Source organism: Cercospora beticola, chromosome 3 (assembly GCF_033473495.1).
Source record: "Cercospora beticola chromosome 3, complete sequence".
NCBI lineage: Eukaryota > Fungi > Ascomycota > Dothideomycetes > Mycosphaerellales > Mycosphaerellaceae > Cercospora > Cercospora beticola.
In genome coordinates this window covers 2,708,006-2,724,038 of record NC_088937.1, presented here as the reverse complement: position 1 = coordinate 2,724,038, position 16,033 = coordinate 2,708,006, and the positions used below count along the sequence as shown (strand labels likewise).

Below are 16,033 nucleotides of genomic sequence, written 5' to 3'. Positions count from 1 at the left end.
AGAGTAACAGTCTCTAGTTCCCCCCAGACAACATGGCTTTACAATTCGATCCAGAGTATGCCGCTGCCGTAGCCCCTCTCGCTGAGGTCATGGCAGCGATGCCGAAGGTGTGTCACTAGAACGACTCACAAGGGTAGAGACATCCATTCTCTGACGCAAAATCCACAGCTTCCACCCGGCGACGTTCAAAACCGTCGAGATACAATCCACGCCATGTTTAAACAAATGAGCGCCGCTCTACCAGATATTCCCTCGGTTAAGAGAACAAACCACACGATCAAGTCTTTTGACGGCACAGTCCTCACCATTTCTGAGTTCCGCAAAGAAGGTACTCCGAAAGGTGGCAGAGCGATCTTTCATATTCATGGAGGTGGGATGATCCTTGGGTCAGTTGATTTATTCGAGAAGGGTACGGCGAAGAAGTGCGAAGAATGGGGAGTTCCGATCTTCGCGGTGGGTTACAGATTGGCGCCGGAGAATCCTCATCCTACTCCTGTGTATGACTGTTGGGCGGGACTGCAGTGGGTGAGCCAGAATGCCGAGAAGCTCGGTATAGATGCTAGCAAGATTGTGGTGATCGGAGAGAGTGCGGGCGGTGGTCTTGCTGGTGAGTCCGGTTCACTCTATATCTCTGCCTGACTGCGGCAGAACATTGACATTTCGCGTGAACAACAGCCGGAACCTGCCTTCTTGCACGCGATCAGAATCTCTCCCCACCAGTCGCCAAGCAAGTCCTCATCTTCCCCATGCTAGACGACCGCAATCTCACCCCTCTCCCTAACATCGAAGAACTCGCAACCTGGAAAGTCGACGACAACATCACCGGCTGGAAAGCTCTTCTCGGCGACAAAGCCGGCTCCTCAGACCACAAAGCTGTTTCAGAATATGCTGCACCAGCGCGAGCAGAGAATCTTGCAGGCTTACCGCCGACATATATCGACTGTGGTCAATTGGATATCTTCATCTATGAAGACACCAAGTACGCGAGCCGCTTGATTGAGGCTAAGGTGCCGACGGAATTTCATGTGTATCCGGGTATGCCGCACGCATACATGGCCTATGCGCCGAACGCGACGTATTCGAAGCTACATGAGCAGAACGTCCGGAGCGCCATATTAGCAGCCTAGACTTTGGATTGTGAGCAAGCAGACTATACTTATTAGTAGAATAAGTCTTCACCACGACCAGACTGCCACCGTGTCGGTGCGATGCAACTCTGGCCGAGCATAATGCGCATGGCAGCTTTGTTACCTCCACTAGAGCTGAATAATTTCCGTAATGATTTCTTTGGTCTTGTCTCTCACGTTCCCAGGCGTTGTCGTGGAGCAGCAAGTCCCATATCAGAATGTCATTCTTTGAAATGCCAGTGGCTCTCATGCTCGCTCGCCACGCTCAAGGATCGTCAATGTTACACAGCATAACGAGCGTGAGATGGCGTTAGGCGAGATTTCAGACGTGAAGTCCAGGCCCGCCACAGCTACACAGCTCGAGCATACCCATGTAGCACACATGCTAACAATAACAAACCATCGACGATTTTATCGCGCCATCCGCGGATGCAAAAGACATTCACTAGCTTCGTCGTCCAGACTTCCAATCATCGTCTGGAACCGCAGGTACTTCCAGTGTATACCTCTCGATGTTTGAGGCACGATCGTGCGACAGAGCGTTCCCGTGCACGGTGGACCTCATGCGGTCATGAAGAATCATGGGCTGACATGCTCTAGCGCTGGTCCAACGTGTGCCAATGATTGATATATCACGCTTCCTTGAGCCCGGTCTCGACAAACACATGAGCTAGCGCTGGGGCAGGCAGTGCCAATCAAGTCATATACCTAGAGGATGCACAGAAGTGGCAGCACTCACATTATTTCACACGACCATTTGGGGTGTATGTCACAGTGACAATCGGCATCTCGTCGGCCTTTGAAGACCTGGCCGATGCGTTAGCGGGGTTCGGGGCAGCTCTCTCCGGGCATTGAATTGTATCCACAATCAACCACCGACCACGGCATTGAACCAGCATGTGGAGTGCTTGACTACTGTCTTGCTGTTCTCACTGTGTGTTTCGTGACTGTTGTTTTATTGACCCAAGTCTTGTCTGTTCACCGCTTTCTCACGAACTTCTAGCAAAATGCTGATCAAGACGATTGAATACTTCCGTCTTCCTCCTCGATGGCTGTTCGTCAAGATCACGGATGATGCTGGCAATGCTGGCTGGGGAGAGGCCAGCTTGGAGGGCCATACGGAGGCTGTGGAGGGCTGTTTGGACTCGTTCGCCGAGAGGTTCGTTGGGCAAGAAGCGGACGATATCGAGCACATCTGGCAATTGGGTTATCGCATGGGTTTCTACCGGGGAGGACCTGTGCTGATGTCGGCACTGTCAGGCGTGGACATTGCTTTGTGGGACCTCAAGGCGAGGAAACTGAATCTGCCAATATATCAGCTGCTAGGTGGTAAGGTGAGGGATCAGCTCAGAGTTTATGCTTGGATTGGAGGTGATCGACCGAATGACGTGGAAACCATGGCCAAGGGACGACTTGCAGCTGGATTCACGGCGGTCAAGATGAATGCCACAGAGGATTTGGGATGGCTTGATTCACCGAGCAAGCTCGATGCATGTCTCGAGCGTGTGAAAACGGTGAGAAGTCTGGGGCTGGATGCTGGCGTGGACTTCCATGGAAGAGTCCACAAGCCAATGGCGAAGCAGTTGGCCAAGTTGCTCGAGCCTGAGCGACCGCTCTTCATCGAAGAACCTCTGCTATCTGAGAATGTTGGAGAGATCCAGGAGCTGTCTCGTCATGTAAGCACGCCTATCGCGCTCGGAGAGAGGCTCCACAGCCGATGGGATGTCAAGCCCTTCCTCGAAGCAAGGTGTGTCGATGTGATCCAGCCAGACATCGCTCACTGTGGAGGTATCTCTGAGACGCATCGCATAGCCAAGATGGCCGAAGCGTACGACATTGCACTCGCTCCACACTGTCCACTGGGACCTATTGCTCTGGCGGCGAGCGTCCAGGTGGATGCTACATGTGCCAACTTCGCGATCCAAGAAATGCCACTAGGAATCCACTACAACGTTGGCGGATCTGATTTGACGAGCTATCACACGAATCCCGAAGTGTGGGACGTCAAGGATGGGTACATCAAGCTCATGTCTGGTCCTGGCTTGGGCATAGAGATTGACGAAGACGCTGTGCGCGCGGCCTCCAAGAACATCGCAGCATGGCGCAGCCCGCATTTCGTAGGTCCTGGAGGAGAAATCCGCGAGTGGTAGACGCCCATCCTCAGTGCCGGGTAGCACGACATGTTCTTCTAGAGGCAGGCATCGCCTGTGCTGTTCATATGTTGTATGGAGCTCACCGCCCCTATCGCATTGCCCGAAACCCCGAGCCCGTTGGTTAGTGATTCTTTGCTTAGTGATCCGTTTCAACCGCGACTTGAATCTCCTCCTTTGCCTTGTCTCGAATTCGCGTCGCGCGTATTGCCCTGGTCTCCGCTCGAGTGTGTTGTGCCTTGCTCTTCTCAGTCCTCTGCCAATGCTGCAGCCACCCTTCACGTCGTCCACGCGCAAGCAGCGTGCGCCCGACACCTCGTGCGCTTGTGTCTCCTGTGCAGTGTGTGCGATGTTACAGTGTTGTCGGTGGCACTTGGCGCGCCGCGAAAGACAAGTCCACAAGTCGGGCAGATTGACTTTGGAGCTTCCACCAGCACGGGATGGGATCGCCAGGCACGCGATGTTGACTGCGCGTGATGCCTCCAGCAAACACAGCTTCGTGCAAACGCGATGCGGGGAATACCACCTTCTCCAGGCGCTCGAGAGGGTGTCCGGACTCCTTTTTGCTGCGGGAGTGAGTCTGCACTCCACACTGGCAAGCGAACAACGTGACGGCATATCACTCCTCCTCCTTAGCATCTCTGTCTGCATTACCTTCACGGCGGCGAAACAGTGCCGCTCGCAAAGATGCATTTCTCTTCGTTCATTCATTCTGCTCTACTCTTAACTTCAGCTACAGCACATGTACCACTCAAATTCACCAGACAGGCCACGAACGAGACGCAGGCATATCAGCTTCAGACACCTCCTCTAGACACCGATTATACCAGTAGCGTGGGCACCAAGCCTTGGCCACAGCACCCAAGGCCAAAACTCAAGCGTGATCAATGGCAGAATTTGAGTGGCATCTGGCAGTATACGAATGCCTCCAGTCTGGACGCTCTGAACAACCCTCCTTTCGGCCAGAACCTTGCTAGGGAAGTACTTGTGCCTTTCTGCCTTGAATCTGGACTCTCCGGCATTCAAGGGGAGAACTTATTGTACTCGTGGTACCGCACTACATTCGACGTACCAACAGACTGGACTGGCGGTCGTGTACTTCTCAACTTCGACGCTGTAGACTACGAAGCGACAGTCTTTGTGAACGGCCAAAACGTTACTTTCCACCGAGGTGGCTACTTTGCTTTCTCGGTCGACATCACGGACGCGCTGCAAGCAGGAGGCAACGGCACGAACGAGCTTGTCGTCTTTGTCCACGACCCAACGGACAGTGATCCATATGTCATCCCCATCGGCAAGCAGACCCTGAGGCCCTCGCACATCTTCTACAGGCCTTGCAGCGGCATCTGGCAGACGGTCTGGCTCGAATCTGTGCCCACCAATTATATCAGCTCGCTCGATGTCAACGGAGACGCTGATGGCAATCTCAACATTACAGTGACTGCCGCTGACAATTCGACTTCTGATGTCGAGGTCACGGTCTACGAAAAGAACACCACCAATTCTGTCGCAACCGGAAGTGGCAACTCTGGCTCTGCTTTCAGCATCAAGGTGGACTCTGTACGACTATGGACTCCGGAAAACCCAACTCTGTACGACGTTGTCGTCAAACTTGGAGACGATGAGATTCAAAGCTACAGTGGATTCAGAACCATCAGTCGAGGCGAAGTAAATGGTGTGCAGCGCATCCTGCTGAATGGTGCCTCTTACTTCCCATTTGGAACCCTTGATCAAGGGTATTGGCCAGATGGGCTCTACACACCCCCAACGTACGATGCAATGGTATACGATTTGAAGGTCTTGAAAGACATAGGTTACAACATGTTGCGCAAACACGTATGTATCTGCTTCTAGCGGTCATGAGCATAGCTGACATTGGCAACCAGATCAAGGTGGAGCCTCCGCTGTTTTACGAAGCAACTGACCGCCTAGGATTACTCGTGATGCAAGACATGCCGTCCCTACGACCTAGTCAGTCAAGGACATTAGAAGATTGCACCTCAGTCACTATACTTCCGGATGCTGCTCAACAACAAGAATTTCAGCGCCAGTTAGAGGTCTTGGTCACTCAATTCCGCTCATACACTTCCATCTTCTCCTGGGTCATCTACAATGAGGGCTGGGGACAGATTACAACGCAACCATATCCGGAATTCGGATTGACCGACGTCGTGAGAAGTCTAGACCCAACTCGACTTGTGAACGCCAACACTGGTTGGTATGACCATGGCGCAGGCGACTTCAGTGACAACCATCACTATGCTAACCCTCAGTGCGGAACACCTTGGTATTCGATCAACAGCTCGCCTCACGACCCATCACGTATTGGATTCCAAGGCGAGTTCGGTGGCACTGGACACAATGTTTCTGCGGAAAACCTCTGGAAGGTCGAGCAAGCCATCAACCAGATCAATCAGACATATGAGATTGATGAGACTCTCGATATCTGGAATTACAGAGGTCACTTTCTGCTTAACGAGCTTTTGTCTCAGGTTGAGCTGTACTCTTGTGCTGGAGGTGTCTGGACTCAAACGTATGTATACTTGCATTCTTGCTATACTGAACATTTATTGACATCACTTGTAGTACTGATGTCGAGGGCGAAGTCAACGGCATGCTCACCTACGACCGTCGCATCATCCGCCCTGACCTGGAACAATGGAATCGTGATATTCAAGCTTTGTATAATGCGAATGCTGCAAGGAGCAATGCCACTGCGCCGACATTCGCGCCCACAGTGGCTTACACCCCGGTTGCGACACCTTGGAACCCTTCGTACTATGATCAGTATGTCTGGCAACCCGCCGGACCTGCGCAGACTACTGGTGGCGGAGGGGTACCAGGAGGTTGGGATGTGTAGGTCGGGGAATCTTGGAATGGAACCTGATAAACACGGCATTTCGTAAATACACCTACAGTCATGAGTAATGAGATTTACCGACTTCTGCGGTCGGATTGTGACCGGCTTCATTCGCTTTCGGTCTTTGCGCTTCAAGACTGGCGTTTCTAAAGTCGTATCTGACCGCGTGCTCCATAGATCTGCCTTTCCAGAGAGACGCATGCTGCTCCTCGGCCTTGTGTATAGTCATAGTTGTGCGCGCCGCCCTCGCCACAGGAGGATGCCCTTTCGGATCTGCTCGCATACGCTGCTCGTCAATGGATCGCCTGCACATTCGCCTCTTGCTTTGGAAGCTGGGTGCCGTCAGGTTTGGACAACAGGACTGCGTCGGAGGGGCATGTTTGTGACGTCCACAGATCCGTATCGCATTCTCCCACTTCCTGAAGCTTCGCCCGAATCAAGGAGACGTCCAAAACCGCAGTCTAGATTGTCACACCTTTCGCCCAGGCGTACACATCTTCCAGCACGCCCACATCTCCCATGCGCCGCCCATTTTGACTCCCTCATGCCGAATTCCGTCGCCCCTCGCTCCAGAAATAGGGCTTCAAACACGCCCTCCGATTCATCATATCTTATACGGCACCTCCATATGATGCGGACTCCACACACCTCTCACACTCTCATTCAAACTCTTCACAGGCTTCGTCACCCTCCTCAATTTCTCCCCATTCGCATTTCTCAGCAATAAAACTTTCTGCATAATTTCATTCGGATCCATGTTTCTCACGCAGACGGGTTTCGTTCGGCCATTGATGTAGGTACCTGTGATGACGGGGTGTCGGCCGGGACGAGGGGAGACGGTGATTTCGATTGAGGGGTTTTGTTTCGCGAAGGCGGAGAGGTGGGATTTTATGAAGGCGCTGGATGGGATGTTAGGCGGTGTGGGAGGGTGAGATGCGGAGGGGTGTGGACGTACTTGAGGCCTCTACTGCTGCCGGCCCAGTCGCAGTAGTGGAAGTCGAGGCGTTTGCATTGGAGGATGAAGGCGCCGACGCCGTTCTGGGAGGTTGTTAGAGATGAAGTTGCTGAGTGGCGATGACGGATATACTTGTGGCTTTGCTACCGACCGTAGCGCTGCGAGAGGCATATTGACATTGCTCGAATGGATGATGGTGGAGTGAGGTCGCAGCGTGGATGGGATGGGTGTGCTGGCTGGCTATGGAGGCACTTCCGCGGCGTTTCAGCCAATGAAAGCCCCGGTCGATTCATGGCACGCTAGCTGATGGCTGCATATCCAGACTTATGGACCGTGACACGGCACCGAAAACCGTTTCTCCACCTGCATTTACTGTCAAAATTTATTTTGGCTCGGCTTTCTTCGTTCGTTACCACTTTGAGCTGTTCAACACGGAGAACATGTAAGAATCAGCTGATCCAGCGAGAGAAAACATTGATCGCCGTCTGAAATCGGCACAGATTGAAGAAGCTACTTTTGTGATGCAGACATTACATAGTCATGTGTCTCCGGTTCGGTTCCTTCTGAGTGGAGAGTGCTCACCAATACCTCGTACCGTTGTCCTGTTCGCCCTGGGGTTGAAGCTCAAAAATACCATCTATAACCTCTGCACAAGTCCATCTCAAGATGCTTGCAGTCCATCGTGGATCTGCTCCGCTAGTGTTCGCGCGCTTAGAGTCGTTCCCATGATATCCGATGTCGGGATTTTCACATCATAGGTTGCAAACACCCAGTTCCTCAGCGCGATGCCGATCATGGAGTCCATACCAAAGTCGATCAAAGGTTTCAACTCATCCACATCGTCCGCCGAAATACCAAAGGTTTTTGCAAGATACCTCTGGACAGCTTCCAAGAGGGATGGAAGATCATGACCAGGTGCAGCTTGCTTATCGTTGCCGTCCGAGCTTTCTGCTAGTTTCTCTTCTAATGCCACTGTGAGAGGACCCAGACGAGGCTGGTGCCAGAAGCGGTTGCCGGAAGTGAGAACATCGGGCGAGATCTTGGCTGGGTCAAGTCCGGAGATCAGCAGAGCAGTTGCATTATCGTCGCCAGTCCAGGTCGGCTTCGGTTGCGGAAGCATAGCTGTCTCCATCAGATCGATGAACTCTTTCTCGTTGATAGCTACCAGTCCAGTGTGAGCAAGTCCTTGCTCAATCTTCTCGTCTTGGGACACGAAGCCAATTTCTTGTACCATTGTAAGAGCGATCGTCGTAGCAGGAAGACCTTGTTGTCTGCGATGGCGTGCGAAAAAGTCCATGAAGGTGTTTCCGGTGCAGTAGTTCGACTGTGTTGCGTTTCCGGTCATGCCTGCGATCGAAGACAACATGATGAAGAATTCCAGTGGTTGGCCGAAAAGTGCTTCATGTAGGTTCAATGTTCCATGAATCTTGGGACGAATCGCCGCATTCCACTGATCCAGATTGAGCTTGTCAAAACGGAAATCTTGCAACGCCATCGCTCCTTGTACAACGCCGAGGACTGGGACAGCAGCGTTGGCGACCGCACGCTCGACATCGGCTTTGCTGCTCACGTCGCCTTTGATTACGTTGACTGTGACGCCGCGAGCTTGCAGCTGGCACACAAATTGAGCAGCTGCTTTGCTGCTCGCGCCGGAACGACCCAAGAAGGTCAAGTTGCGGGCGCCTTTCTCGACCATCCAGCGTGAGAGGCAGCGACCAAGCCCCCCAAGACAGCCAACCAAAAGGTATGTCCCGTCAGACCTGAACTTGACGCCTTCAGCATTTTCTTTCACCTGGAACAAGTTAGTTGATGCTCTGAAAAAGCGAGTCGCAGCCCCAACACTTACCTTCAATGGCTGGCCATCGAAACTGACAACGAGCTTGCCGATGTTATCGCCATGGGAGACTTGTTGAAAGGCGACATCAATGTCGCCGGCGCTGCAGGTGTAAGTTGGGTGCAGAGGCTTGATTTTGCCTTCTCGGAAGTACTGAAGCACCTCTTGCATGACTCCGGCAAGAACATGGGGACGCTCCTCAGCCAGAGCTCCCAAGTCAAAGGCGGTGAAAGTTGCACTGCGTTTGAAGACCTCAAAGTCAAGACTGCCGTGGTCCAATGAATCGTGGCTTCCGAAATTGACGTAGCGGCCATCGACGGCCATCAGACCCCATGATGCGTGCAGCAGCTCGCCTTCCAAAGAACTTAAACAGACGTCAATTCCATAGGCTTTCGTTGTGTCCATTATTTCATGCGCAAAGCCAGTGTCCGCAGAGCTGAAGACATGTGCGTTGTCAAGACCGTAGTGCTTCATGAGAAAGGCCTTCTGCTTTTCTGTAGCAACGGTCGCAAAGATCTCTGCGCCTACCATCTTCGCCACTTGTATAGCAGCTAGGCCAACGCCATCCGTGGCGGAGTGAATCAAGACTCTCTCCCGCCAACGGAGACGGCCCCGATGCAGGAGTCCATAGATGGCCGTAGAAAAGGCAAGAGGCATCGCGGCGACCACTTCCAGCTTGTCTGTGTGCGAGAGCTTGTGGACATGAATGGCGTCGAAGCGCTCGACATTCGCGAAAGCGCCCTTTCCGATCCATGTCACGCAGTCACCGACAGCAACTTTGGTGACTCCCGGTGCCACACGACGGATGATCCCAGCACCCTCGTAACAGTGAGATTCGAAATCAGGGTCTCCTTGAAATTTCGCAACGTCTTTCATGCTCAAGCCAACAGACTTCACGGCGACCTCGACTTGCCCAATCTTGAGAGATGAATCGCGATCGTCTGCGACGAAGTGAAGCGTGTCGAAGGCGCCGACTCGCTCGATAGCGAGACGAACTGGCGATTCCGAAGTAACCGATTTCTTCGTGAGCTTGTTGCTGGTTTTCTTCTGGACCTCAGCATCGAGCGTAACGTCCTCGCTCAACCGGCTCACGTAATAAGCACCATTCTTGACCACGAACTCGTTATCACCCGCGGCATCCTCGGCGTCAATGCTGTGCAGGAGATACGCTACCTGGCAAGCACCCAGTTTCGCGTTCTTGTGATCGAGGTCGATCGTGTAAAATTGCAGGGCCAGATTCTCATTCTGCAGAGTGCGTGCAAGACCAAGAATGGCAGCAGCACGTGCATTAGCCTCGCCGAGGAGGTTGCCAGTGGTAGTCCAGACGACAGTACCGGCCTTGTTCGCAATCGCTTGCAGGTTCCCAAACTCCACTGGGTCAAGGGTATCAAACAAGCTGTCCCCGAATTCGACGATTGAGACATAAGTTGCGTTGTCTTTCGCCACGAAGTCGTGACTCGCGAGACTTGCACGAGACACCTGGAAGCCGGCTTTCTTAAGACCTTTGTGAAAGACCTCAGTCACATTGCAGTCTTCTTGGCGAGAAAGAAGGATGAGATCCGCAGTCCTCTGCTGCGACGAAACCTCTGCAGTGAGCAGTGTCCAGCCAGTTGGTTGCGAGTCGGCGAAGCGAACATCAAAGTCTTGCTTCTTGATGGCTTCAGACCAGTTGTCGAAAGGTTGGCTGGAAAAGGACTCGCCCAGCCCCGAGGCTATGGTGTCCAAGATATGGCCAGTGTCAGCATCCAGATCATGACGACCTTCGGCGATAAGAAGTCGTCCTCGCTCCTTGAGATGTCGTTTCATGTCGTTGAGAAACTCGTTCAGGATGACGGGTTTCTGTAAATAGGACGGCGGCTGTGCAATGACAATGAGATCGTAGGCAGTCGCCATTTCATCCGGGAAAGCGAAAATGTTGCTCTCGGTGAATAGAACCTGACGAAAGTCCGCAAGACTCCGAACCAGAGTAGAATTTGCCTGACCGTTCGTCACGACAATGTCCAGTGTGCGATAGCGCTTGAGTGATGATTTGCTCTTAAGCGTAGATTCGAGTGTGCGGAAGATGTCGGTGTTGTTTCCGTCCACCAGAAGTAGGATATCCAGGTTGGACCGCTTGTGGGTGACGAGGTCGAGAGCTTTCTGGAATGTCTCTGGCATGACCCCTTCGCTTGGTGGTCGATAGTCCTTACCAAGATGCCGGAAGGTGTTCAATACCAAACTTTCAAGCTCGAAGATCTCCTCACCCATGCCTTCGCTCCCGAAATCAAGAGAGGGCTCTTCCACGGCCTGAGAAGCATAGTTTCCGGGCAGAGCTTCGAGAACAGCTTTGGCTATTGGATGAGTCAGGCGCGTCCTCGCTGTCGAGACCAAGCTTTCTGCCCACATCCGTAATAGAGCTTGTGGAACTCGAATTGGGGTTGCAAACGCATTAGGGTGGTCCACATCTGGCTTCCAAACTACACGAAGGTGAGGATGGCTGTCAGGCTGAGTATTGGATATCAGCTTGTCCGCGTACTTGACACAATTGATCCGGTCGATGGCAAAGAGCGGGCGACCTTCCGGATCAAAGAGTTGCATTGTTCCAACAAGCTTGCGCTCACCGCTCTTGCTGCCAACTGCCAGTACGCGTCCATCTGCTGGTTGCAATGCAGGAATGTCACGGCCGTCGTAGTTCCAGACGACCAGATTGTCCATGCTGACTGGGATGAAGGAGTGACGGAGATCCTTGAGCGAACCGTGATGAGCAGCTATCAACGCTGCTTGAATGCATGTGTCCATAGTTGCTGGGTGCACCAAGTAGCGGGAGTCATCTTGATCAACGCCCGCGGGCAGCAACTTCGTCAAAGCGGTCACTTCGTTCTCCCACGGATCGGATCGAATGTCGCTCAAACCACTGAACGCGGCGCCATAGTTCAGATCGACATTGGAGAAGCCTCGATACCATGTATGGGCTGTCTTTGGCTCTTGCAGCTTGGCTTCTTCGAAAAGTGGCTGCATTGGGTCGCCTCGCTCAATCTTGACTTTGCCTGTAGCGTGCTCCGTCCAGATGCCGTTGCTACAGGATTGAATGGAAAAGACAGCAGTCTCTTTGGATGCAGTGGAGTCAGAGATCTGCTGGAATTGCATGCTCGTCAGAACCTCGACGTGAGTACCTGCGGTTGGCAGGTTCAGTGCTGCTTTGATGGTGATCTGAGGGAAGACGTAGCGGAATCGATTCCTGAAGATGAGAAACTCGGAAAAGAACTGGCGCGCGGCTTCGACCGCGATTGCGATGTATCCCATGGCTGGAAACACAGGTTGCACCGACAGCTTGTGCTGCTCTAGCCATGACAGACCTTTGAGATCCAGGAGGTTTCGCCATTGTGGCCTGTCCCGAATGCCGCCAGTAATCCTAGAGCCTAGAAGATCATGCCGTGGAAACTTGCGCAGTCGGTACTCTTCAGTGAATCTGTTCTTGAGACGAAGGTTTCTGCCGTTCTCATAATTCCATTTGTAGGGTGGGAGGTCCACTAACGTTTTGCCAGCAGTACGCTTCAAGGTGCCATCTACCATCCGCTCGATGGAGTTGACCGCAGCGAGGCTAATGTCGTGACCTTTAATGAACAAGGCGCCGGCGAGGTCCAGCATCTTCAAGGTACTGTTGTGTCCCCGCACGAGTGATGCGAAATATGCGAGTTCCTCGTGCTTTCTGTCGAGCTTGTCTCTCAGCTGTCGGATGGGGGACGCAAGTGTGCAGTGGGGGCCTATCTCAATGATGGTGTCCAATTTGAGCTTGGTGCTGGACAGCAAAGCATGCAGTGCTTGAGAGAAAAGCACTGGAGATTTCAAATTCTTTGTCCAGTATTCAGGTCCCGGGCGGAAGCCAGTTTCCATCACTGTGCCGTATACCGAGGACGAGAATACGGCATCGCGTGCAAGCTTGCCTGATCTCTGCGCGATGCTATCATTCAGTTTGAGGGCGTGTTGTAAATTGTCGAGGTAGCTGATTGCTGGCTCTCCCATGTGGTGTGAATGGTAGGCTCGCCCGCCCGTATTGATCGCTCTCGTGAAAATGTTGTCCCTCTCAAGCTTTGCTTGAACGTGTGAGATGGCATCTGCGCCGCCACTCAAAGTCACCGAAATGGGCGAGTTATAGCAAGCAATAACGACGCCGTCTTCCAGATATGGCTCGCACTCTTCCGCGCTCAAGCCCACTGCAATCATTTGGCCCTTGTCATTACCATCAACGACGGCAACACCACGAAAGTAAGCGAAAATTATAGCCTCCGACCTGGAAATCGTGCCAGCAGCGTACGCAGCAGCAATCTCACCCGAAGAGTGGCCAACAGTCGCCTTTGCTCTTACGTCCCAAGTGTCCAACAGATCGACCAGAGCAATTTGAACAGCAGTGCAGAGAGGTTGAGACAACTGCGCCTCCTGCACCCGACTTGCGGTTTCCGCCTTGAGCAGTTCAGTCTCGAGCGACCACGGGGGTGCATGCTTTCCCAGGGATTGGAGGACTTTGTCAAGTTCTCGAATGCTTTGCAAGTACGACGGGAAATCTTGCATAAGGTCTTTGCCCATCTGCACGCTTTGACCTCCTTGCCCATTGAAGACAAAAACGATGTTGGCTCCATGCCCTCGCTTGCCAATGCTGATTGCCTGCTCTTCGAGGTCATGGGCAGTGGACGTCTTATTGACGACCGCATAGCCTCGATGAGAAAAGCGTGAGCGCCGAGCAGCAAGCGTATAAGCCAAGTCTTCGGTATCGTATTGGTCGGCCACATCACGCGTGGCTGCAATGTTGGCTCTGAGCGTATCAAGGTCATGAGCCGAGAACGGAAGGAGGAATTGTGTTCTCTCCTTGGTGAAGAATGTAGATTCTCCAGAGCCCATGGTACCGGTGATTTTTGCCGTAGTGACATTTTGTCTTGAAGTTTCACGCGTTTTGAATGACTGGTAACCGGGCAAGACCGATGATACTGCCTCGACGATTGCGTGACCGTTGGCGCCTCCATATCCGAACGAATTCACACTAGCACGCCGGATTTCATGTTCAGTGGGCCAGTGTCTGTTCTCCTGTACCACCTCCAGTTCTCCGCCGCGGAAGTCGAGTTGCCCGTTCAATTTCTTGATGCCAATAGTCGCGGGTATCGTACCTTTCTCCAAGATGTAAGCGGCCTTCAGAATGGACGCTATAGCAGAAGCAGCTTCGGCATGGCCAGTGTTGGGCTTCACGCCGCCGAGCAAAAGGGGGTGTCGTCGCCGCTGGCCCGTTGATGATGCAAATACATCTGCGATACCGTGCAGCTCAATGGGATCGCCAACGGAGGTCCCTGTGCCATGTGTCTCGAAGTAGCCGGTTTCGTCAAGATCCGAAATCTTCGCGAATCCGTAAGCGTCGCGGATAACTGCGCTTTGACTTGTGGCACTTGGTTGTGTGATACCGCTGGTCTTGCCACAAGAGTTGACAGCAGTACCTCGAATCAGGCCACGGATTGGGTCGCCGTCGCGGAGAGCGTCAGACAAGCGTTTCACGTAGATGGCACCCACGCCTTCTCCGCGACCGTAGCCGTCAGCAGAGGAATCGAAGGTGTGACTGTGAGAAGTCGGAGACAGCACACCCATCGCATCGGTGCTCATGTGGTTCTCGATTGACTGAATGAGATTCGTGCCGCCAATGATGGCGCCATCGATCTCACCAGATGAGAGAGCACGGCAGGCCATGTGAGTTGCGTACATGGACGAAGAGCAGGCCGTGTCAAGCGTCACGCTCGGTCCAGTGAGGTTGAAGACGTAACTGATGCGATTTGCCAGTATTGTCACACCCTGTCCAGTCATGCTGTAGTCGCGAGGGTAATCTGCATCACGTAGGTTCTGCACGCCATAATCGTAGTTGAAGTTCCCGACGTATACCCCAGTCTTTGAGCCGGAAACACGCTCAAGAGTAATGCCGCCTTGTTCGAGGGCTTCGTACACAGTCTCGAGCAGCTTTCGTTGCTGAGGATCCATGGCCTCAGCCTCAGACTTCGTTATGCCAAAGAATGGCGAATCGAAGTCATAGATGGTGTCAGAAACGAAGCAGGCGCCTTCGGGTCGTATTGATCCGGGCCTCTTCTTCTTGGAATGAAAGCCTTCTATGTTGAATCGTGAGGGCGGTGGCCGCGAGAAGCCATTGCGCTTCTCGAGCAGCATATTCCAAAACTCATCTGGTGTGTTCGAGTCGCCAGGGAAGCGACATCCTGCAGATCGCGGTCAGCGCTGAAACGATTTCCATTGCAAAAGGCTCATACCCATGCCGATGATGGCGATTGCCTCAGGCCCGGCGTGCTGAAGGGGCTGTGGACTGCTTGTTTGTGCCTTAGGGCTGACTCGAAGAGCCTCGTTCGTGGACCACTTCGGCGCCATGGCGCTGGAATTGTTGTAATTGCTGGCTGAGTTAGTGGCTCAAATTGTTGTAATTGCTGATTGAGTTAGTGGCTCCATGGAAAAGCGATGAATGAGACATGGACACGACCAGGTAATGGACAGCAGCAGGTGACTGGACACGAGCAGGTGAATAATCACGAGCAGGTGAATTGGTCAGGCGGTCGAGCAAGTGAGGGCGACGACATGTGAAAGGCGTGATACTGTACTCATTCACCCTACGGACCTCACGGTCGCTGGCGAGCGTGATAGTGAACGCGATAGTGAGCAGTCTGTTTCGGTCGACGGCATTTTGGAGAGGGCGCTCGTATCCATCGTGGCAGCGACCACGGACGCACAGATTCACGACCATTTCCGAACAGCCCGACGGCCCTTAGTGCTGCTCAGCCGCCGCGTAGATGATGAGCGCGCTCGCTCCGGGGAAGCAGCAGATCAATTTCGACGTTCCCAGGTTTGCAAACCGGGCAGGGGTCGGGTCGGCTGGATCAACGTGCAGCCGAGTAGCCGGGCGTACCCCGCTGCCCAACGTCGCTCTTGGCTGCCAGTCCCAAATGGTGCTGACCGTCAATTTTCCGATGGCATTGCCCCAAAGCTCCGAATGCGCCGCCCTACGACTCGCGCGTGGTGTGCGATAGCAGCAGCGGCGGCGGCGGCGCTGCGAAATTTGCACTGAGCGCGAGACTCGTCGCCGCCAGCCTCCGG

The 16,033-nt window shown here is 53.3% G+C and overlaps 5 protein-coding genes across 5 annotated transcripts; 3 read left to right on the top strand and 2 right to left on the bottom strand.

Moving 5' to 3' along the window:
- Positions 1-32: 32 nt before the first annotated feature.
- Positions 33-1,127, top strand: RHO25_005034 (uncharacterized protein; the record flags this gene model as incomplete). Its single annotated transcript, XM_023595941.2, has 3 exons — positions 33-107; positions 169-607; positions 676-1,127. 3 exons carry the CDS (start codon positions 33-35, stop codon positions 1,125-1,127), a joined length of 966 nt encoding a protein of 321 aa, XP_023457387.1.
- Positions 1,128-2,134: 1,007 nt separating this feature from the next.
- RHO25_005033 (uncharacterized protein) lies at positions 2,135-3,277 on the top strand (the record flags this gene model as incomplete). The annotated part of the gene is made up of 1 exon (XM_023595940.2): positions 2,135-3,277. The coding sequence occupies one exon, from the start codon at positions 2,135-2,137 to the stop codon at positions 3,275-3,277; it is 1,143 nt and encodes a 380-aa protein (XP_023457390.1).
- A 687-nt stretch (positions 3,278-3,964) lies between these two features.
- RHO25_005032 (uncharacterized protein) lies at positions 3,965-6,137 on the top strand (the record flags this gene model as incomplete). Its single annotated transcript, XM_023595939.2, has 3 exons — positions 3,965-5,113; positions 5,164-5,810; positions 5,864-6,137. 3 exons carry the CDS (start codon positions 3,965-3,967, stop codon positions 6,135-6,137), a joined length of 2,070 nt encoding a protein of 689 aa, XP_023457389.1.
- A 604-nt stretch (positions 6,138-6,741) lies between these two features.
- On the bottom strand, positions 6,742-7,263 carry RHO25_005031 (mitochondrial 54S ribosomal protein mL43; the record flags this gene model as incomplete). Its single annotated transcript, XM_023595938.2, has 3 exons — positions 6,742-7,036; positions 7,093-7,175; positions 7,225-7,263. 3 exons carry the CDS (start codon positions 7,261-7,263, stop codon positions 6,742-6,744), a joined length of 417 nt encoding a protein of 138 aa, XP_023456613.1.
- Positions 7,264-7,753: 490 nt separating this feature from the next.
- RHO25_005030 (uncharacterized protein) lies at positions 7,754-15,313 on the bottom strand (the record flags this gene model as incomplete). Its single annotated transcript, XM_023595937.2, has 3 exons — positions 7,754-8,884; positions 8,939-15,147; positions 15,199-15,313. The coding sequence occupies 3 exons, from the start codon at positions 15,311-15,313 to the stop codon at positions 7,754-7,756; spliced, it is 7,455 nt and encodes a 2,484-aa protein (XP_023456614.1).
- Between the last annotated feature and the right edge of the window lie 720 nt (positions 15,314-16,033).